This window comes from Mixophyes fleayi, chromosome 12 (assembly GCF_038048845.1).
Source record: "Mixophyes fleayi isolate aMixFle1 chromosome 12, aMixFle1.hap1, whole genome shotgun sequence".
Taxonomy (NCBI): Eukaryota; Metazoa; Chordata; class Amphibia; order Anura; family Limnodynastidae; genus Mixophyes; species Mixophyes fleayi.
Genome location: NC_134413.1, coordinates 76969213 through 76993916, shown reverse-complemented (window position 1 = coordinate 76993916; position 24704 = coordinate 76969213). Strand labels below are relative to the sequence as shown.

The following is a 24704-nucleotide window of genomic DNA, read 5'->3' as shown; positions in this document are numbered from 1 at the left end:
AATAACCACTACAGAAGCATTGCCAATGCCTTCGTATAGGGGTTATTACCTAAGATACAAATCCAATCGTGCAGAACTGCAGGTGGACAGAGGACCAACAACTTGCAGGATTAGGAAGGAACGTTAATCATTGTTTGTCCGGTCAGGAGAAGAAAAAGACAGATTCAGAAACAAAATTAGGTAAGAGGAACGTCTGAGGGTTTCGGATTGACCCAATACCCGCTAGTAGGTAAGCTCAATGTCCAAATAAATCAATAACTGAACAGAAATTTTATTCCCTAAAAGTTTCAACCCCAATGACTACTTCTTGGGTCAAGTGGCTCAACGATTACGTCATCGGTCCCCTTAGACCAATCAGGTCCTTCTGTTACTTGTCCATGACTAGTCAGCTTAATTCCGTCAAGAATATTCTCTCTGTAACCACTAAACTCATCTCTGATTGTGATGCTTTATTACTAAGTCCTTCTGTTAACCTCCTAGAAAGATTGCTGGGCACATTAGACTGTACTATTTTCTGTTGGAATGAATGGAATGAATGAACATGGGGAACCCAACATACTTGCCTACTTTTTGGAGGTCCCCTACGTGACATCCGGGAAGAAAAAGATCTAAGGGACAAGTATGGGTGAGCGTGATAATGCAATTTACATCATCACTGCCCCAGTCTCTGCTGCGCAATGACATGATTCGTGGAGCAATGATTTCGCCTCATCAAGGCCCCAACAACTTTAGCAGAAAGTGAAGTTAAGGATATGGGAAGGTGGCCGGCACCCCCTGATATGGCCATTTACTAAGGAAAAATCTAAATCTGTAAACAGCTACACTGATTATTTGTATGCAATATGGAAATAATGTACAGGTGGGCTTCAAATCAAAAATGGCCGTTATGTTGCTCAACCTGTCCTTAACCAATACATTCTGCTGTTGCTGTCATTAAATCCCTCAAAACACACATTATTGTGGCCAAAACTGAAGTTCAGTCTTGTTCTCCACCCGATAATCCACAGTTGATGTTACTGGAGCAATCATTCTCTCCTCCTTCCACTTTAGATGACCTTGCCTGGCTCCACGGTGAAGCTCCTGAGTTTGAGAGGGAGACATGGACATGTTATGATTCTCTTATTATTTGTGGCACTATCCTAATGGCTGTTTAGTGGCACCGATGGTGCTACTGCCATATCTTGCTTGTGTCCTCCCAAGAGTGGCCCACGTGAGCTAAGGAGGGATGGTGTCATCACCGAACTAGGATTGGTTTACACCACATTTTACATCTGTTGGACAAGGTGGAGAAGACACAGAAAGCAGCCCAACCCGCCACCTTGGGGAACCTTTTGTAAAGATTTAAGTTTATTTTCTACAAATTAAGAATTGTTGTCATTTTGACTATAGAATTGTAATCTTTTGCATGGGCCCTTTTTGGGTTGAAGCTTACCCATGTGCAAAAGCAGAAAGAGTCTATGTCAGTAGAAAGTTGCTTAAGGATGTTATACCATTGGGATACTTTTAATCATCAACAAGGCACCTACTGGGCTGGCTCTACGGGATAGCAGAGTAAGTTCGCTAGGCCCCACTGTCGGTGAGCTCTCATCTATCTATCTATCTATCTATCATCTCATATCTATCTATTAATCTATCTATCTATTTATCTATGTCATATCTATCTATCTATCTATCTATCTATCTATCTATCTACCTATCTATGTCATATTTATTTATCTATCTATCTATCTGTCATATTTATCTATCTATCTATCTATCTATCTATCTATCTATCTATGTATGTCAAATCAATCTATCTATCTATCTATGTATGTCAAATCAATCTATCTATCATATCTATCTATTTATCTATGTCATATTTATCTATCTGTCTATCTATCTATCTATGTCATATTTATTTATCTATCTATCTATTTATCTGTCATATCTATCTATCTATCTCAAATCAATCTATCTATCATCTCATATCTATCTATTTATCTATCTATTTATCTGTCATATTTATCTATCTATCTATGTCATATTTATCTATCTATCTATCTATCTATCTATCTATCTATCTATGTCATATTTATCTATCTATCTATTTATCTATGTCATATTTATCTATCTATCTATGTCATATTTATCTATCTATATATCTATGTCATATCTATCTATCTATTTATCTATGTCATATTTATCTATCTATCTACTATCTATCTATCTATATATCTATGTCATATCTATCTATGTCATATTTATCTATCTATCTATGTCATATTTATCTATCTATTTATCTATGTCATATTTATCTATCTATATATCTATGTCATATCTATCTATGTCATATTTATCTATCTATCTATCTATGTCATATGTATCTATCTATCTATCTATCTATCTATCTATCTATCTATCTATCTATCTATGTCATATTTATCTATCTATCTACTATCTATCTATCTATGTCATATCTATCTATGTCATATTTATCTATCTATCTATGTCATATTTATCTATCTATCTATGTCATATCTATCTATCTATGTCATATTTATCTATCTATCTATCTATCTATGTCATATTTATCTATCTATCTATCTACCTATTTATCTGTCTGTCATATTTATCTATCTATCTATGTCATATCGTTCTATCTATGTCATATTTATCTATCTACCTATTTATCTGTCATATTTATCTGTCTATCTATCTATCTACCTATTTGGCATATCTATCTATCTATCTATGTCATATGTATCTATCTATCTATCTATCTATCTATCTATCTATCTATGTCATATTTATCTATCTATCTATCTATCTATTTATCCATCTATCTATCTATATATCTATGTCATATCTATCTATCTATGTCATATTTATCTATCTATCTACCATCTATCTATCTATCTACCTATTTATCTGTCTGTCATATTTATCTATCTATCTATCTATCTATCTATCTATCTATCTATCTATCTATTTATCTATCTAATATCTATCTATCTATGTCATATTTATCTATCTATCTACCTATTTATCTGTCATATTTATCTGTCATATCTATCTATCTATCTATCTATGTCATATCTATCTATCTATCTATCTATCTATCTATCTATCTATCTATCTCTCTATCTATCCATTTATATGTGTTGTGACTGTCTTTCTGCTGAACGTCTGTGTGTTTGTGTCTAATAATATAACAGACTAACACACATTAAGCCCGCAGCAGATTGTGTTTCCTCCGCATTGTGTTGCTGTTTGTGTATTTGTGGCGGGGTTAGTGTCTGCGAGTGTGTGTGTGTGTCAGATGTCTGTCTAGGCGCGTGTGTGTATGTGTGTGTTCAATTTCAGGGTGGGTGATGTTATTGCCACAAGCTCATTAGTCCGATATTGTTTTTTAATCAGTGCCATGGCAACGATGATGCAAGCCCGCATCCCACACCTGATCCTCTCTCACCACCCTCTTCTCCTCCGCAGCCATCTCTCTTACTGCAAGGCCTCCGAGACCATCTGTGTCACGTTGGTGGGAGGGAGAGCTCGTCCCGGCGTTCTTCCGCTCTGGAATCCTGGCTAGGGAATCGGAACGTGGGCTTGATGTAGGGTTGAAACAAGGTAGCTGTCTAAATAATACAGTGACACCCAGCTTATTTATTGATTTAAAATCTGGATCAATAGAGCACGATATAAAATGTATGAAAGATGTCCCTATATTCAGACAAGACAGACGCTGCAAATTGCTCCTTTATTGTCAGCTCCGTTATCAGCCATTTTGCAAAGACTCTTTATTTTATTTTATGTTTAATTTTGCCCCTCCTCCATATATACCTTCTTTACCCAATGTGGTATTGCGCACCCCCCATAACATAATTGCACCCTGTCCTTGCTGTCCGCCACTAGTTACACCTCTGTGAAGCACTGATGAAACAGGTTGAGGAGGATAACTGAGTCCCAACAACTGGGCACGACAACTGAGCCCGACAACTGGGCACGACAACTGAGCCCGACAACTGGACATGACAACTGAGCCCGACAACTGAGCCCGACAACTGGACATGACAACTGAGCCCGACAACTGGACATGACAACTGAGCCCGACAACTGGACATGACAACTGAGCCTGACAACTGGGCATGACAACTGAGCCTGACAACTGAGCCCGACAACTGGACATGACAACTGAGCCCGACAACTGGACATGACAACTGAGTCCGACAACTGAGCCCAACAACTGAGTCCGACAACTGAGCCTGACAACTGGACATGACAACTGAGTTCCACCTTGGTGACATCTCAGTCATCTCTTTTCCTCTCACATTGATCATTATTAAAGAATGGCACATTAGCCGACCAATACAGTATTGCTATATTTCAAGTCAGGTGTTCCTCCTATTTTTCAGCCAATCAGCATCTAGCTATTATTTATCTAGTACATGATAGAACATGATAGCTAGAATATGAGTCGCTGTGGGCAACACCTACACTTTTCCTTTTTGGAAGCTTTTAAATATCTACACCTGGGTCTTATTTATGAACTTCAAAAAAAAACCCACACCCTCTTATTGCATTTTGTTTTGCACGAATGCCCTACATTAGTTCACCACATGCATCCATGGAAATTTTCTCTGCAACTACGCCTGTGCGATTGTGGCTTCCGCTGGCAATGTGTCAGTAAGATAGAGATGGTAAAAAAGTCACTTCAAAGTCCTGGCCACTAACTATTTTATACCCCCCATCTCCTTTCTTAATTAATTTCCCTTTCCCCCTTGGTTGCATCAATTATATTTTAAAGGATAATTCCATCGAAAGGTCACGAGACAGCTATGAATAGCTGACTGAATAATGTACTGAATGATGGGATCCAAGGGGGTTTATTCAGCGAAAGCTAAAACCTGTACCCGTGGGCATGGCTAACAGGGTGAGAGCCACTGATTGGTACGAAGACAAGGGAGGCGTGGAGACCAGAGGCTGACAGCCCAATGAGACGATGAGACAAAATTACAGAAATTTAACACTTACATCCCATACTCCGGTCATCAGATCCTCTAGGATCCCCAATGACCGGTCACACACCACACTGTAACATGCTTGCTCCTGAAAGTTAATTTTGTGTTTTATCTCAATGAACGCCACCCAAAACTATATTCTGTTTAGTTGTTGGCGGAGTTTTCATTAATCATGGTGACTTTATCTGTACAAATTGCAAACCGTACTCTATCTGGAGTAATGCCTGATCTCCACCTCCTCTGAGAACAAGTAAAAGTCCTCTGAGGGCGTAAGTAAATTCGCCCTCTCCACCACTTGGATCTCATTCAAATATCCTGTTCCACCAAACTAAATCTCGCGTTAGCAAGTGGGCGCTAAGCAGTCATCCAAAAACAGGGCTTTTGTGCTACAGACGTACATTTTTGCAGCTTCAATGATGATCAAAGCACAAGTCGACCTTTGTGTAGAAGACTCTTCGGGGTATATTTACTAAGCTGCGGGTTTGAAAAAGTGGGGATGTTGCCTATAGCAACCAATCAGATTCTAGCTGTCATTTTGTAGAAGGTACTAAATAAATGAAAGGTAGAATCTGTTTGGTTGCTATAGGCAACATCCCCACTTTTTCAAACCCGCAGCTTAGTAAATCTAGCCCTTCGTGTCTTTTTGCACATCACAAAGTATCTATGTGAATTTGTTGGTTAGATACACTCTCCACTAGGGTGTATCCAACGTGTATCCAAAATGTGGAAAAGACATCTTCCTTATTCGTTCAGGGGTCGTTCATGAGATTGCAGCTGCCCCTATCAGTTAATCACTGGCCTATTGTCCGCAGTTTTGAATTGTACAGTCGTATTTTTACAGAGACGCTTATTTCCAGACTCAAAGCTTTTAAATTCAGCCAATGTCTGTACTGACGTGTTCGTTGTTGCAAAATGCTTTCTTTCCTATATAGATTAAAGTAAATATACCCATGACTTTCTGACCTAAAGGAATAAATCCACCCAGACTTTTAAAATGTAGTATTTTTGGCTGGAGTTCACCAAGTTCTGCTGAAATACCGAGGTCTAATCACCCAGGACGCAGTGATGAGATGATATAACATCATCTGGTAGAGTCTCCTGAGAGACACTGATGCTGATGTGTCGAATCAGTCAGCTGCAAAATATTGCTTCTTTTTTTTCCGTCTCACTAATTAAGAACGCTGTGTTATGCAATGGTGATGTAAGCAAGAAATAACATATTACATCATAGTGATATTACACAACTTGCAATAATATATGTATGAATCTAGAACCACATTTTAGCCGTCTCTAATAACTTGTTATTTTAAATACTGGTTGGATCAGCTCTAATTCAGGCCTGGTCAACCTGTGACTCTCCAGGTGTTGTGAAACTACAAGCCCCAGAATGCCCTGACAGCTATCAGCTGGCTGCCTACTGGCAAAGTATGCTGGGACTTGTAGTTTAACAACACCTGGAGAGACGACGGTTACCCAGGCCTACCCTAATTGGCTATAGGTTGGCTCTAATCTTTAGCACTATATAGTCATGCATATGCCACTGAAAGAAATGTATTGTAAGTAGTGAGATATGGTTAAACCAGTCCAATCACCTAGACACAGTGGAGCCGGACATTTTGTGGGCCATAGGCAGGGGTCTTGGTTGCTTAATGGATGATCCGTCTATTCCGGTGCAGTAAGTAGATCGACAATGCCCACTATTCCTGCTGCCACATGTTATATCAGGTTGTGCCCCCCACACATTGTTCCTGCCTGAAAGACATTTCACCCCCCCTCCTCCCGGGCTAAAATTTGCCAGCCAGCCAGCCCCTGAGTCTTTGCCCCCAAACATCATATCAGTTTGGCCCTAAAACATATTGACCTGCTCCAACATGTGTACCCCATCACAGGGGCAAACGAAGAATTTGCAGAGGGGGGTTTCCACACAACGCTGCCAGTGGGCGTGACCAGCATGCATGGGGGGGTGGTTACAATTTTAGAGAGTGCTTGGCTGCTCTCCAACTCTTCCTATCACCATAATATACATGGGCAATGCTGCGTGTCCTACTGTTAAGTGCACGCAGCTCTCTCTTTTCGAGCAGAGCCGTGTGAAGCGGGGGCAGAGTCAAGCCACCTCAATTATAGTGTGCCCCAGGCTTGGAGGGGAGTTTCCAGGCACTAGGAAGCCCCCCCACCTCGGTTTGCCTATGCTTCACATGATACAATGATGTGTCAGACAGTTTGGACCAGCCTATTACGTCATTTTGTCACTTCTCCCTCTCACCAGTGAATCATCCAGGAACTATAAGAATCGAAACTTGGTCTTTAGGATTCCCAGATACGGTGTGTCCATTGTCTGCTCCTAGAGGGATCCCCTGTTTTGCTATTCCTAGGGGTTCCACAGAATGCAGAACAGTCCTGGGTACAATGCTAACAAAATCTCCAATAATACTAAGAACTTTAGATGCCCATAGTGATCATAGAGATCACCAAAACTATTCGGCAGCCTTTGAAATTTGTAATATTTTGGACTTCCAAATCAATTTAAGTTCGCTCATATGTGGTTGCATGATAATTGCTAAAACTGTGGTTTAAAATGATGTTATCAAACATTGACTGGTCTTAAACAAAGTAAAATAACAGCGATAATTAAACAAAATAATATATCTTACCCTCAGAGCGTCTACTTTCAACAACTTTTGCCGTTTAGGACAGGAGTAGAAGCTTGGCCAATCAAGTCATCGGAATTCTGACCACTAATCCGATATTATGAATAATTTAGCCAACCAATGTCTACATTCCAATGGGTATCAGTAATGCAGCAAATAAATAGTTATCTTTCCATCTCTGTGTATCTTGTCTCTAGAGACCCTTTTAGCGCACAGCCATGCAACAATTTGCACACTTTTGATGGCTGTGCCAATCTAAGTAGCATGTGCTGAATGGATAATCTATTTCATGCATGAGTAATTTGTGAAGTGCGTATTACACCTCGATTCCTGGTAAATGCCACAGGAAAAATATGTTTTGAGGGTGCAGCAACTGAACACACTGTCCTATAAACTTGCACCGTTAGAAACCTATTAGGGCATTAATTTCTGTAATATAATTTTGCAGTTTATTAGTTTACCGGCCTCTCCGGAGATCTGCGGCAACATCTCCCGGGCCGCTACAGCTGACAGATACATACAATACACGGGGTATCGGATATTTAAAAAAAAAAAAAAAATACAAATATTTTAACTCTTTACTTTCCCAAAAAATCTACAGGTCCTACTACGAGAGCTCTGTTGCGGCGCATAAATTATTACAGGAACCCGGTTACCCTCCTTAGAACTTTCAGAGTAAAGATGAGACATTGTTATGCCGTTCGAAGCCTAGTTGTGTTTCACCGACGTTCCGTAATAAAATCCATCTCAGATCGCTGCAGCGCACGCAGGCGCTGTATAAATAAATGTAATTGATCATAAATGTTAATAATTAAACAGAGCTATGAAACTAATGATTAGAAAAGAGAAATAGGTCTGTAAAGCAAAACGAATCTGAGATCGAAATCAATGCCTGCAATAAAATAATCCTGTACGGTAATACGTAGGACACTTTAATGTCCTTTGGCAGAAAAAGCGCATTTTTTTGGCGCGTCTTTGGCATAAAATGGGCACGTTGCAACGCGGGCAGCGGCGGGATGCGCCACGGCGGGAGGTGTGTCACGCGGCGCCTATGCTGCTCAGGTGAGGTTGCGCTTTAACGCCGAAGCTTTTTAAATAGGGCGAAAAAGTTTACCAAGCGTGGGCAAACTTTAGCAATTGCCCTCAAGGGGACCAAGATAAGACCCAAATGTGTTAAGTTTTGATGCAGAGCCGGTGTCATTGTGCACTGTCTCTTTTCACACCTCCTCTCTGGTGGGGCTGCGTTAATATCTCCCAGCTCATCCCGTCTGTCACTTTCCTCTGATTGACTGTCCCTGGCCTCTCTTTCCCCCGCTCTCTCTCCCTCCTATCCATCCCCTCTTTTTCTCTCTTTATGAAATATGCATGGTGAACAGATGTCTGCATCCCCCATCCAGTCCTGGTCCTCTCTCCATCGCTCCCTCTGCCCCTCAGCCAAGTCACAAGAGCCGTTTCCAATCCCTCCTTCTGCCTTCCCCAGGGCTTTTCCCATCCTGCCAGCCAATGGGTTCCCCTCCCAGCTGTTTAATATGCATGATGGAAGGCCCTGCAGTGGCCAATGAGAGCCCTCACCTCTTCCCCATGTGTGACTATATATATAAATATATGGAAGCCTATACACATGGGTGTTTGTGTGTCAGGGGCTGTGTGTGAGAGTCTGTGCTACATGTATGTATTTATTCACGTCCTGGATCTGTCTGTCCTCTGAGGCATGAAACTTCCCACTCCTCGCCGCACACCACATACCTGAGAAGGGAAACTTTAACTCGGGCTAACGACCGGTGGCACAGCTTCTAAATACATGGATACGTGAGGTGAAGACGCCAATCTAAATGTAGCAGTACGATGTACCGGTATGTCCTTTTCTGTTTCCTTATTCATTTTTTTATTTTTTCTGTTCAGGCTACAAGATGTAGGTTCTGATAGATGAAGGATGGGAAAACTGTACGTTGTAAACAATAGCATATTGTGCAGGTGCTTTTTTACATTTCTAAACTGATTGGGACAAGATTTGCACAAGACAAGCAATTCACAAAGTTTCTAATTTAACTGTATAACTATCTCATATCTGCATAATCTCTCTCTCGCTTTTATCTGTTTCCATCCAGCTCATATTTATCTATATAATTTATTTCTATCTATATTTGAGATCTATTTCTTATATGTATGTGTGTATCTATATATGTATCTTATATGTATCTATTTATCTTATATCTATCTAATTATATAACTATATATCTCATATGTATCTATCTATCTAGTAACATATCTAATATATATCTATCTAATCACATAGCTATCTATCCATTATTTATTTATCTATCAATCTCTTATCTATCTATCTAACTATCAACCTATCTATCTATCTATCTGTCTGTCTATCTAATCATATATCTAATATCTTTCTATCTATCTATCTATCTATCTATCTATCTATCTATCTATTTGTCTATCTAATCATATATCTAATATCTATCTATCTATCTAATCACATATCGAATATCTATCTATCTATCTAATCGCATAGCTATCTATCCAGCATTTATCTGTCAATCTCTTATCTATCTATCTATCTACTTATCTATCTATCTATCTATCTATCTATCTATCTATCTGTCTATCTAACTAATCACATATCTAATATCTATCTATCTATCTATCTATCTATCTATCTATCTATCTATCTATCTATCCAGTATTTATCTATCAATCTCTTATCTATCTATCTATCTAATCATATATCTATCTATCCATCCAATATTTATCTATCTATCTATCTATCTATCTATCTATCTATCTATCTACCTATCTATCCAATATGTATCTATCTATTTAGCTATCTATCTATCCAATATGTGTATGTATGTTTCTATCTATCTATCTATCTATCTATCTATCTATCTATCTATCTATCCAATATTTAGCTATCTATCTATCTATCTATCTATCTATCTATCTCATATCTATCTATCCATCTACCTATATAACACAGGTTGCATGATACAATACACTGTACTGCAGTCAGACAGATGTGACGGTCCCACACTGGGCCTGCAGGGGTTAATTAGTCCCTTTGTTAGTAAAGTTTATGGATTTGGTATTAGTGGCTGCCAGCAGCGTGTAGCATCTGTCAGTCCCATGCCGGAGTCGCTCAGCAGACGTGTCCCAGGCTTTTTTCCTCCACACTGACAACAAACACCGTCCGGCACCAATGGACCTTAGTCGACTGTCCGCCATCCCCCCCTCGCTGTCTGCCCCCCGGAGCTCAGAGGGTTAACTCATGGCTGACTTCACTCAGAAGCCGCACGGTTAGCATGAGCAATGCTCAGACACTCAGACAGAGATACTTCTCCAACAGTGCATGGCAACATGTTGTTACTCCCGAGCATCCGGCATTGGTACCGTGTCCTTGGGCCTGATTCATTAAGGATCTTAAATGAAGAGGATTCTTATTTCAGTCTCCTGGACAAAACCATGTTACATTGCAAGGGGTGCAAATGAGTGTTCTGTTTTGCACATAAGTTAAATACTGCCTGTTTTTCATGTAGCACACAAATATCAACTTTAAATTTCAGTGTACAAATAAGCTGTCAAGTATTTGTGTGCTACATTAAAAAACAGGCAGTATTTAACTTATGTGCAAAACAGAACACTCATTTGCACCCCTTGCATTGTAACATGGTTTTGTCCAGGAGACTGAAATAAGAATCCTTTTCATTTAAGATCCTTAATGAATCAGGCCCCTGGTTCAGAATGTGACACCCGATCCGCAGCTCTTTCTTGCTGTGTGCGTGTTTAGTATGACATGAAGAAACATGTTCTCATGACATGTCTGTGATTTCCGCCCCCCTGATTTACGGCCTGCCATAGCTCCATAATGAACGGCGCAATAGTCCGACCTGGGGCCTGATGGGTTCCTCGCTCCTCTGGTATATCCGCATTTACCTGTGCAATAATCTTATTATACTCAGATTATATACAAGGATTGCTCTGGCAGACACAGAGGTTAGAAGGTGCAAAATACAAGGGGTGTTTAATATCTGTATAATGTCACAGGTGTACTAACATTCTACCGCTCAACGCAAATGTCTGTACAGTAATCTGTACAGGATCTGTCACGTTTCCTGTCCAGAGAAGCTTACAATCTATGTGCGCTTGTAAGAATAAGACTGGTGAATAACTCTGTTGCTGCTTCATCAAAACTGCAAGTTATATAGTTATACAATTAGGGCTAATATTTAATAAAACTAGAATCTAACCAGGATAAAGACACATACTGTCTTTGTATGCGTTTAAATCACAATTATCGTCCAAATAAATAATGTAAGAGAACGTAGTTGTACACACACAGTGTTAACACAATATAATAGCGTTTTATGTAAACGCTCATTAATTAAAGATTTTTTTATGCTGCATTAAGGCACTGAGCACTGTCAACTAGTGTTCTTTATCTGTGTACAAATCCTGAAAATCAAGCAAAAAACAGCGTCTATAACTGATTAATTTATAGTATATAAGTGTTATTTTTAAACTTTTTTTGCATTACAACTGTGTACCTTTTTTTTTTTCATAGTTCAGTACTAGATTTGCATTTAATAGCTACCTTAATGCCTACAAAAGATTTTGCTAATCAGAATTGACTGCAATACAGCACACGTAGTGAAACAGTTAGTGGTCCAGTGCAATTAACTAGCAAATTGGTGGTGGAAGCTGGTGTTCGATTGAAATACTTAGGAAATAGGTTTCTCCTATTAAATGTAGCCTTAAAGACAACCCAAAAGTCTTGCAGTTTAATGCAAATAAAATTGATATCACACACAATGCCCCATACCTAACAGTCTTGTGAACAAATTGGGTTTGGCAAATGTGATGCAAATATATAAGATGTTCCTTAGACATCTCTCAATTCTATTAAATATCATTTAATTAGAAATACAACCTTATTCAGATGTGTGGTCTTTCTATCTCTCTGTCATATCAACCGCTGTATCTGATGTTAATTTACATTTTTTCGTGCATCAATCCATCTAGCAGCGATGTGACAGCCTGCCAAGATTTATTTAAATATCTACAACACAAAAGGGTTAATATTTGTTGAGCTCTTCAAAAGAAACAGACGGGATATAGAGTGAAGTTTGTATCCTGGTTGGAGCAGATTTCACCTGTTCCCTTAGCCTGTCTCCCAAGGAAAGGAGTTAAGTCTAGCTCCTTAATAGCAATAAGACTAACAAGGCTATTAAAAAATACTATATAGAGACTTCCTTAAAATATTCTCTGGGATAAATGTAAATTTTAATCAAAGGTGAATAACAGTCTAAAAATGTATTCCACGCATTGCAAAAATAAGTAAACAATAACTCACAATTCAAAATAAAACTCACTTAAAGCAAAGGCAATGTTTAATGTTTTGCAAATTGTTTGTTACTTTTACATATTTATCGTTTACTGTTTTTATTCATTTATGTTTATTTAGCACAAAATAATGTCACAAATACATTTTAAGAGGAGCAAAATGACATCATGGACACAGCCGGGCATCTGCGCATCCAGTTCATTTATGATTTGGAAGATTTCTGATCATAACAAGATGATTTGTTCATTTAAAGAGACATCTGTCCCTTAAAAATCTGTCACCGAGTCCATGCTTGGGAACGGATGATAAAACTCCCACATTCCCAACACCGCTGGCATTAGCAGGATTAAGGGGCAATTAGAGAACAGTCTCAAACCCGATTAAATCCCGACTTTCCTCGTTCTGTCATTGTAGGCTCTTCTTTTTTCAAGAGCACACATTTCATTAAGCAATAAAGAGCCCCTAACGAGGCTCTGGTGGGCCGTGTGAACGCTTGTAAATAGCAGCGCAGCCGCCGTAACTGGACGACGCTTACTTTTTATATTTTCGCAGCGTGTAGAAGTTGGACGGAGTTTGAGAAAGAGAGAGAGAGAGAGAAAAGGAAAAAGCGGGCTGGTTCAACTTTATGGCGATCCATTTGTCTTTCAAGGGCTGCATTCGGATATCCTAAAGCGACTCTAATGCTCGCGAAACCCCATTAGATTCGAGAGAAATTTCAGGACATTAATCCCATTGTGATGGCTTAATGAGCTTGAGAGTATAGCCGCCGTGCTCGTTAAAAGAGGATGCCGTCTCTTCACGAGCGCTGGTAAAAGACTAATCTCAACCCATTCCTGAATTCTCCTGGTGTGCAAAGACAGGGGTGCGATTATAAGGATACAGGAAGGAACGGAGCTCCCATAGAGGAATTAATAGTGTTACTTTAAAAAAAAAAATTAAGAGTGAACGCCCCCTATATATTGCAAATGCTCAGAGATTAAAAGGGGTTAAAACAAGTCTCGGGGCTAGTCCTGTTTTTTTTACTTAAGAGATAAAGGGCTGCAAGTAACGAAACAAAGTCCTACAGGTCTACAGAGGTCCGTGCACTAATAATACTGTGCAAATATTGAGTGCAAAACAAAGTTTTTCACCGGAACTATGAGGATATAGGTGGTGCAAGTTGTTTGGCAGTTGTAATGGGAAACAAACCAATGGTAATTGAAAAAGATGATACACTTTTTAAGTGCCCGTTAGTGACATAACTACTTTATAAGTTTTACTTACCTACGACTCCTATGGCTAAAACTACCGTATTTCCCTAGTACCCCATCATGTCTATAAATGCTAAATACTTTTTTTTATATAAAGCCAATATTCCCTGTATCTATCTCAAAAACCACCCCTTGGAAGTATCCAGCAAAGTATAAATACACAAACATACACAATGCATTAGTAAGAATGGAAGCTTAGATGAATATCTGATCTTTCACTTTAGCATCTGCCTTGAACAAACTTTGGTTGGTGGCGCTTGTGATTGGTCTACACGCGGTAAACTTTTCCGTTATTGACAACACTACTGATATATGAGCAGGGCCGGATTAAGGGAATGGAGGCCCCTGGGCTAAGGGGACCTCCATTCCCCCATGAGGCCCCCCCCCCCCCCCGGTGATGCGAGCCCCCCCCCCCCCGTGATCCGAGCCCCCCCCGGCATTTACCTCCTTCTCCGCCTTCCCCGGTGCACTATGTACTCTTTACCGAGGAGATCTCATGAGAGTGAGACTCAGGAGATCTCCTCAGTAAGGAGAATACAGCGCGCCCGGGAAGTACTGCAGGGAAAGTGCTCAGCAGCACTGATCAATACTGCTGAGCACTTTCAAGGGCCCCCTGGATGCCCCAGGCCCCTGGGCTGTAGCCCAGTTAGCCCTATGGTTAATCCGGCCCTGTATATGAGATGAGAGCAGAGAAAATCGCGTGTACATCTGTGTACATATGCGATGTGTCTGCTGTAATTTAATGCCAGGGGATTGTTATACATGACCATTGCTCACCATTAAGACACAATGAAATAATGCATTATACACCCCATATATTCGCCACCTTAATCCCCTCCAGTTTTGCCGTCTTCTAGTCTGCGAGATTGCATTACTGGCTGTTGAGCAATCATCTGCACCCGGGCCTCTGTAATCAGATGAATTTCCCAGTCCTGGTACAAAAAAAGAAAAAAAGAGGCCATTTTTATCCAGTTTACCTCCTGACAATAGGTGTGCCCATTAATCATCCGAGACCCCGTCACCCACCCCCATGTCACTGTGGAATAGGATTTGGAGAGCGGAATGACATATGTGTATTATCTGGAGTAATTCACTTGGGGGTGAGTAGCACTTATTTTAAATAGCAGAGACAAGGCCCCTTTTGGATGTGATTAGCAGAGAATATCTGTGTATTTCACGCTGCCTGGGATTGTGAAACATTGGGCATATTATCCTATATAATAACACTACATCGGTATGATTTATAATATATCACACAGGGATGCAGATTGCATTTCTGCAATGCCATTTGTCCACAGAACACACAGCACAGGCCGGACAGACTTCAGAGCTTGTAATCTTGACAGTCCAACAGTTTATTTCCAGATGGTAGGGAAAAGATAAGAGTTGCGTCTGCTGTTTTTTTTTTACGGAGCTCGGCACTGAAGAGGTTAATTCGTAATCACAGCTGTTGGCGCCAGCCTAGGCGTGAAATGAAGAGTTTATAGCGGATTCAGTGAGCATTGTATAGCCCCCAGCGCCTGTTTCTCCACGACTTGTCTACGGTACAAGCGGTGTCTAAGTGTTACCTACACTCTCATAACAGCCATGTACAGCCCGCGAATGTGAGTGCTCCAGATACAGCCCGTAGATTATATAATGACCGCACTTTATAGCGGGCAGTTGGCGGATTGGGCGGTGGCGATGTGTAATAATAATCAGAGGGAAATTGCAGGATGATTATTGGGCCCTCTGGTAAATAGAAAGATGATCAGTGTCGGCCTGTGTGTGCGGATGTCTCCGGCGATGGTACGATCAGCCTGGGCATACGGGCTTAGATGTCTGGTTGTTATGTAGGGAACTAAGTATGAGTTTTATATGTGATAAATGTATATTTTATGATAGATAGATAGATAGATAGATAGATAGATAGATAGATAGATATGACATAAATAGATAAATCGATATGGCTTAGATAGATAGATAAGATAGATAGATAGATTAGATAGGTAGGATATAGATAGATATGAGACATATATGAGATATAGATAGATAGATGGATAGATATGAGATATATGTGAGATAGATAGATAGATAGGGGATATATATATATATATATATATATATATATAGAGAGAGAGAGAGAGAGAGAGAGAGAGAGAGAGAGAGAGAGAGAGAGAGAGAGAGAGAGAGAGAGAGAGAGAGAGAGAGAGAGATAGATGAGATAGATGAGATAGATGAGATAGATGAGATAGATAGATAGATAGATAGATAGATAGATAGATAGATAGATAGATAGATAGATATGTGATAGATAGATATGAGATGTATGATAGATAGATATGAGATGTATGATAGATAGATATGAGATGTATGATAGATAGATAGATAGATAGATATATAGATATGAGATATATATTAGATAGACAGATAGATAGATAGATAGATAGATAGATAGAGGATATATATATAGTTAGATAGATAGACAGATAGTTAGGTAGATAGATAGATATGAGATAGATAGATAGATATGAGATATATATGAGATAGATAGATAGATAGATAGATATAACATAGATAGATAGATAGATAGATAGATATAACATAGATAGATATGACATATAGTTGATACATAGACTAGATATTAGTTGATAGATATGAGACATTTAGTGACCATAAGTAATTCACAATAAACATTACAGTTCTGTGTTCATGATTCAGACAAAGTTGTGTTGTACACAGGACTCCGAGCACCGATGCTGGGAGGGACTCTCTCTATGTCACAGTCCCACTGGGACCCCCATGAAGCCGAGACCCTTTTTTTTTATACACATTGCACAAAGCAGCTGTGCTGGGTTCCATATGTCTACAGTGGTAGAATAAGTGACATACTGGCTAATTTAATATACCCCCCCAGACCCATTCTCCTCCCCCCCCTCCCTCCGTCTCTCCTTCCCATCCATCCACCACCTGTCCTGTCTCAGGAGACCCCAGAGAGAAAAATGCTTTTTCATTTACATCTATATTTATGAAATGTGCGACGCTCCCCCCAGGCTCCGGCCAGTGCCTATGGGTGCTTCATTTTGTCTTTCTCATTTGTACTACTTGTCAGCTCCACTTAGTCTGAGGGAAGAAGACACTTTTGTCTCGGAGAGCCTTTGACAGCGATATCCGTACATATTTCCCTGCCCGATCATCCATCTTCCCCTCGTTCCTAGTTTTTTTTTTTTTTTCTCCCTCCATTAATTTTTCCGCCGTCGTCCCCTGACACATAATATTTAGGCCATTACAGTGACATCTTATTTCTCATGACTAATGTATTTGAGTATATATACGTGTTGGTAGCCATTGTCTGGTCTATGTTTGTCTTGTTGGGAAGAGGTAAAATAAAGTTGGATACCTTACAACAGCTCCCAAGTTCTAAGGAAGAATTTTCCACTTTACCAAAATAATGGTAGTTAGGTGGATGGATTTCCCTGAGCACATAGGCAAACAATGGGGGGTTCCTAGTGCCTGGAAACCCCCCTCCAAGCCTGGGACACTGTATAATTGAGGTGGCTGGACCCTGCCCCCGCTTCACACGGCTCTGCTTGAAAAGGGAGAGCTGTGTGCACCTAACAGTAGTGCACCCAGCATTGCCCATGTATATTATGGGGATAGGAAGAGTTGGAGAGCAGCCAAGCACTGTCTAAAATTATAGCCACGCCCCCATGCATGCTTATCACGCCCACTGGCGGTGTGGTGTGGAAACCCCCCTCTACAAACCCTGTGTTTGCCCCTGGAGCAGGTAGGAAACGCTGGTAAGATTAATAAGCTCTAGAACCTTTTGAGTAAAGAAGTTCTGAGTGTACAGGACGAACGTTCTTGAGGAAAATATTGAGATTTACGTTAAATCTTTTTTGGCTCAGGGTTTTAGTTTGCAAACCTTCAAGGTGACATTGTATGGGCATTAAAAGTAACTGAGGCGTTCAATGACTACATAAAAATGCAAGGTAGCCAAGTGTTTATATGCAGGTAACGAACTCCGAGTTGACTTATAATATCCGTGGGGGTTGAGTTATTTCGTCTAATATGCAAGTTTTCCTAAAAACGCTGAAGTGATGTCATCCGAACTTACCGTTAATAAGGAATAACAGATATCACTGATTATACAAATATGAGTGACAGGTCTTGTGTAGTATATAAAAATACATTGTAATATATAGACAAGAGAGATAAGACAGGGCATTATTTTTATTATTATCTTTAATTTATAAGACGCCACAAAGGTCCGCAGCGCCGCACATGACTTCTACAGAAAACAGTGACCCATGACACAACATGATGCATAAAGAACAAAATATGAAGAACAAAAATATATTAATATATACACACACACAGACACGATGGTAGAAATCAGCGAGAAGTAGGCCGAAGCTTGAGAAAACAGGGTTAGGTGGAGGATCATTCCACAGCAGGAGAGCAGCCCTGGCAAAGTCCTGGAGACAGGAGTGAGAAGAGGTGATCAGTGAAGTAGTGAGGTGACGGTCACAGGCAGAGCGGAGGGGGCAGGCAGGAGTGTCGGTAGAGATGAGATTGGAGATGTAGGTAGGGGAGGATTGATTGAGAGCTTTAAAGGTGAGGGTGAGGAGTTTAAATGTAATTCTGTAGGCCATGGGGAGCCAATGTAGTGACTGTTTTAGGGAGTCAGCAGAGATAGAGCAGCAGGAGAGAAAAATGAGGTGGGCAGCAGCATTGAGGATAGACTTAAGAGGGTCAAGGTGAGAATCAGGTAGGCCAGAGAGAAGGAGGTTACAGTAGTCAAGGCGGGAGATTACAAGCGAGTGAACAAGGGTTTTTGTGGCTTCCGTGATGAGAAAGGAGCGTTTCTTGGATATATTCCGAAGGTGGAAGTAGCAGGATTTTGAGAGGGACAGAATGTGAGGTTTGAAGGAGAGGGAGGAATCAAGGATGACCCCAAGGCATCAGACTTGAGGGACAGAAAGGAGGGTAGTGTTATTAACAGAAATGGAGAGGGAAGGGGGGTGGGAGAGTCCTGAAAGGGGGAAGACGATAAGTTTAGTCTTTGAATTATTGAGTTTAAGGGACTTAAGAGTTTAAGTTTAAGAGTTGGGACATCCAAGATGAGATGGCCAAGCGACAGCAGGAGACATGAGACAGAAGGGAAGGGGAGAGGTCAGGGAATGAAAGATGCTGATACTTTTAGTTCCACAATAGCTACTGAGCTACAGGATGACCAATTCTGGAATAGAATATAAAGAAATCTAGTGCCAGGGAGGGTAAAGAGGTTAACGCTGAAGTTTAATTCTAACCCTGGTTTCTGTGTCTTCCATCACGTTCGAGTGGGCTTCCTCCCACTGTCCAAAAACATGCTGCTACGGTTATTTGGCTTGCGAATAAATTGTCCCTGGTAATTGTACGTATGGGTGCCAGCGGTGCCGAAATTAGAACGCAAAGACTGTTCTGCTTGGATAAAATTCTGGGGTTGTACTGTACAACGGAATATGTTGGCGCTACATAGAGGAAAATACCATTAATAAATGTAAATCGGATTTAATCTATTTAATAAGTGGCGTATAAACCTCTGCTTACTCGCTTTTGCATTTATGAGGTTACTAATCACAATTTTTTTTGTCTAGCTTTATATGCTTTTATGGTTTGTTTGTTTTTTTTCTCCTACATACACTGCTGTCTAATTTCCATTAAATCCCTTATTGGCTTGTTGGCACAATTCCCTTCATAACCATTAAGGAACAGTTTTATAATTTCTCTATTTCTCTTTGTTCCAGGGGGATACACAAGAACAAGAGACCACAGCGGAAGATAAAAGTTAATCTCAGCTGAACACTTTTATGAGTTAAATATTTCTGCTAAGCGCATTGCCTGAGCCGACTAACCCATCAAGTGTCTGAAAGCGACGCGTTTCACCGAATATCCATATCTTCAGTTGTTTGTGGTGAGACTGGGAGGACACTTATCTTTTCTGAAGCACTTTATACACTGATCTGGATTAAACGAGGGACCCAATTTAAAGTTTCATCAGAGGAATGATGTTAAACTCCGAACAGACGGACATCCCTGCTCACTCAGAGACTGAATCAGTGTTCAGTGACTGCGGAGGTGGGGGAGGACTCAATGACGCTGGCGGCATCAGCTTATGTGGGGAAAATCGAATTTGTGATGCAAGTGATGCGGTGAAACGAGAGCTTCAGCACTTAAGTCGAGAGGAGAGACGTAGGCGGAGGAGGGCGACTGCCAAATATCGCACGGCGCATGCTACTCGAGAGCGCATACGGGTGGAAGCCTTCAACTTGGCCTTTGCGGAGTTGCGTAAGCTCCTCCCCACTCTGCCCCCCGACAAGAAACTGTCCAAGATCGAGATTCTTCGACTAGCTATCTGCTACATCTCCTATCTCAACCACGTTCTAGATGTGTGATGGCTCACAGTTGCACTAAATGGGTCATAACTTGCCCTCCTCACTTGATGCTGCTGTAATTCAGCTATAAATTAGGACTTTATGGCAGTGGAGAGTCTGTGGGACCAAATCTTTCCCTCTGTCATGGATTTTTGTAGATCCCCAACTAGAATGTAAAGTTCCTGCCTTTCAGAAATCACCAGCCCCGTTCCAATGCTTTCTCAACCATCATTGTTATTCATAGACACCAAATTCACCATCACATTATTCATAGATATCGTTCTGACAAACTGAATTTATTCACCGATATGACTCTGAATGATCCTTGTGGTGGACAACCTCACATCTAATCATTCCTGCAATCATAGTTTCCACAAGACCATTTTAGGGTCAAGGCTCGACATAAATGCCATGACTTGCCCACCAAGTCATCTGTAAACACTTGAAAGGCTCATAAATTACTACTGGAATTGGATCAATTCTTTCGGACTAGTTGTGTTTCAGTTGCCCTTCTTCACTACGATGGTTACTGATGTACATCTGCAAGAACCACGACCAGTCATGATACCTCCATCAAGAAATCGAGAGTTATGGATGACAACTGGGCCTTTTTCAAACGCTCGTCAAGGAGTCCTCTTCATTTTGTATACATTTAATATTAAATCTGAAGCCACTTTAGTCTTTGGCCTCACCAACTGACCATGGTATGAAAAAAACTACGGTGAAATGATCTTGGATCTGAAGCGCCGAAACGTTCCACAACTCTTTCTACAGTTCCATTAAGGGATGGACCCATACGACTCATGGATTTTATGTGGCCCTCTTGTTTAAAATTGATGTCCTAAACAGAATGACCTCTTGACCTACAGCGGTGCCACAGAAGCAACCTGACCGCGTAAGCCACGTGTACAGTATCCTATTGGCGTAATTGAAGAAATAGTCCGTTTTAGGCAGGCAGTTCTTGGTTACTGAGAAATAGTTGCAAAATGTGCACTTTTCCTTTAATACTAAAATCAATATATAATTTATTAGTCTTTGTTCTTTGAATGGTAATGAAGAGAACTGGGTTTTTATGTAGGATTTACTCAAAGTTAGTGACACGTCTCAACAGGTCAATTCTGTTCGTCTGGATTACCAAGTCCGAAGGCTTTAAAAGTTGATTCCACTATATCTCTAACTACCGTATTGCCGTACTAATGACTTAAAACAACAATGTCATACTACCTAATTTAGTTAATGAAATTATTCTTAGCATATTAAATGACCGTATAATACTATTATAGACTCCCCTGTAATGACTAGTTTCAAGGAACTGGGACGTTGAACTCTACAAATTAGATGTTGCACCTTCTAATAAGTCCAGGATCTAGCTTGAATTTTGGAATGAAGACGGAATATCATCTACATTTCACGCCACCTTTACCCTTTCAGTGCCAAGTCAATGAACGTTCCCCCCAAAGCTGAGAACGTAATTTGGCAATCTACGTTGTGCAACGAGACGTCACGATGAAAAGTCCACCTCGCCTTTAGGAGTCAACTTTTTGCAATGACAGAATTGTTACCTCACTTGCTACTGAAAAGCTTAAACATTACCAAGCTCTACCTGTCGCCTATTATCGTAAGAATAAACCACATATTCCATTGGCTGAGGCCTTTTAATCCTCAGATCCTTTGGGGGGGGGCTTCTGTCTATCTTTGCTCATCGTCTTTCCCTCTGCAACTACTGTCACAATTTCTTGTCTATCCTCTTTCAGAGTAAAAAAAAATAAAAAAATGTATGTGCCAGGATTTAATTTATTTATCATATTAATTTATTTATACAAGGCATTATTTATTTGCTGTGATGTGCACTTTTTATGAAAAAAGATGTGATAAAATAAACTCATGGACTTGTGTACCAGCCTCAGAGCACAAGAAGACCTGGGCTGTCCTCAAGCCTTACCTCCGTTCCGCCACTGAGAGCCTCCTTTGGTCTGTAGATATGTTTGATGACCTTTAAATAAGCCCTTTAAATTTAAACAAACAAAAAAAAAAGTGTAAATAATTTGACAATGTTTTATGTGTTTAGAATGGATATGAACTATTTATGATTTCTTAAAAAAGCAGAAGAATTCAATTAAAAAAAAATCTAATTGAAAACACCTTTTGAGTCTGTTTTGTGTCATTACTAATAATTATTATGAATTATATAATTATTATTATTATTATTGATATGATTATTATTATTATTATTATTATTATTATTATTATTATTATATAAGTATAATCTTCCCCACTACAGACAGCTGACACTGTATCAGATCCCATTAAAATAGGGCCATGATGAGATCGGATACAGGTCAAAAAGCTGAAATTGACAAGCTGTGATATCACTGCTTGTGGATGAGATATTAAAGGTCCAGTCTGGGAGTCCCTCAATAATGGAGTTTAGAAACAAGTACCTTCATTTTTAGTTCCACTTTAAGAGTAATATATATTATATAACAGCTCTAGAATTTGAGAACGGTCACTAATTAAGTTAAATACATTTTTAATTAAATTATCTTTTTATGCGGTACTATATTAGTTGCATCCTGATATTCAGCATCTTATCAGTATACGGCTAAACTTGCTTTATGTTTGTGATGCATGTAGCTTCAGAGCATTATAAAACTACCCCCCCCCCTTCCCCCAAGGACCGTCTGCACGACAACCACGTAATAATATAATAGTCCCACAGGACTTGCAGAGTGCAGAAATCCGTATTGCGCCACAAAGGACCGGGAGTTACAATTTGGCCAACAAGTCGCGTCACAGACCGACTGGCATCTGTTCACAGAGTATGTAAATATGTAAATAAGTATTTTATTGTAATTACCATTAGTTCTGTAATGATGACTTTACTAAACGGAAGGGATACTAGTTCTAAGTGACTTTATTGCATTCTCAAATTGACTGCCTCTACAGTGTGCCTTATTGCCCTTTAATTATATAGCACCAACATACTAGAGAGAGCAGTACAAAAAAAGTTTATTTATTCATATCAACAATAAGTACTGTGAATGAGGCTTGAATGCCTATAATTGGTCGTTAGAAGAAGAAGTAGGTCTGCTTGTCTCAGCAGGCTGGTCTAAATGTTACAGGCCAATTACAGCCTAAATTAAGTCAGGTCTGATCGCCACTTTCCGTCAGTTCCAAAGAATGGCTCAAGTGCTTCCTTCTCCAGCGAACAATAAATCACTTATTTTCTTTTGTGGGAACCTCTGCCCTGTGTACACGGCACTCTGCCACGTCGGGCGCTAAAGCCATTGAATCCTCATTTCAGATAATATCACAAATAAATTAGCTGCACGCAGCTAAAACAGCAGCTTAAAATTATTTTATTTAAAAAGCCATTTTTAAAGAAGACTGCATTTCTCCATTGCTGTCATTTATGGGGGGAAAAATATACATTATTTTTCTACATACTTGCCCACTTTCCAGGACTGTCCGGGAAAGAGGGCAATGCTCTCGCAACATGCCCGTTAGGAGCCTAAATGACGCAATTCGCTGTGAGTCGCGCCCTTGCGGAAAAGTGACGATTCTGTAGTGGGGTGGTGCCAAAATGACACCATTCACAGAGCTCCGCCCCCTTCCACATTCACCCAACACCCCCCCATCCGGGATATTTTGTCAAGTGGCTCTCCACGTGTTGTGAAACTACAAGTTCCAGCATGTCCTGCCAGCTATCAGCGGGCTATCTACTGGCAAAGCATGCTGGGGCTTGTAGTTTCATAACACCCGGAGAGCCGCAGGTTGGCAAAGTCTGGTTTATATTATAATCTATACATCAAGATGACTGAAGAAAAACTGTTTTGTTTTTAGGAGGATTGTAAAAACTAGGAAGAAGTGTCTCTCCGCTTTGTACATGGCTACATAATACGTTAGCCGTCTGTAAAATCAGCGATATACCTATAATGATATTCCTACATCCAGAGAATTACATCTGCTGTATACATATACACTACATAATTCATAAGGACGGGGCCAGATGGATTTTTCCACAGGACAGACCTGAGAATACATTCTTTTGTAAATGAAACCTG

At 40.1% G+C, this 24704-nt stretch overlaps 1 protein-coding gene across 1 annotated transcript; it reads left to right on the top strand.

The window, feature by feature from the left end:
* The first annotated feature begins 9270 nt into the window (after positions 1–9270).
* Positions 9271–22742, top strand: NHLH1 (nescient helix-loop-helix 1). The gene is made up of 2 exons (XM_075192042.1): positions 9271–9495; positions 20014–22742. Exon 2 carries the CDS (start codon positions 20272–20274, stop codon positions 20659–20661), a length of 390 nt encoding a protein of 129 aa, XP_075048143.1. The 5' UTR covers positions 9271–9495; positions 20014–20271; the 3' UTR covers positions 20662–22742.
* Positions 22743–24704: the final 1962 nt, after the last annotated feature.

Coding starts and splice junctions, on each gene's coding strand:
- NHLH1 (XM_075192042.1), top strand. CDS start 20,272: ATGATGTTAAACTCCGAACAGACGGACATCCCTGCTCACTCAGAGACT.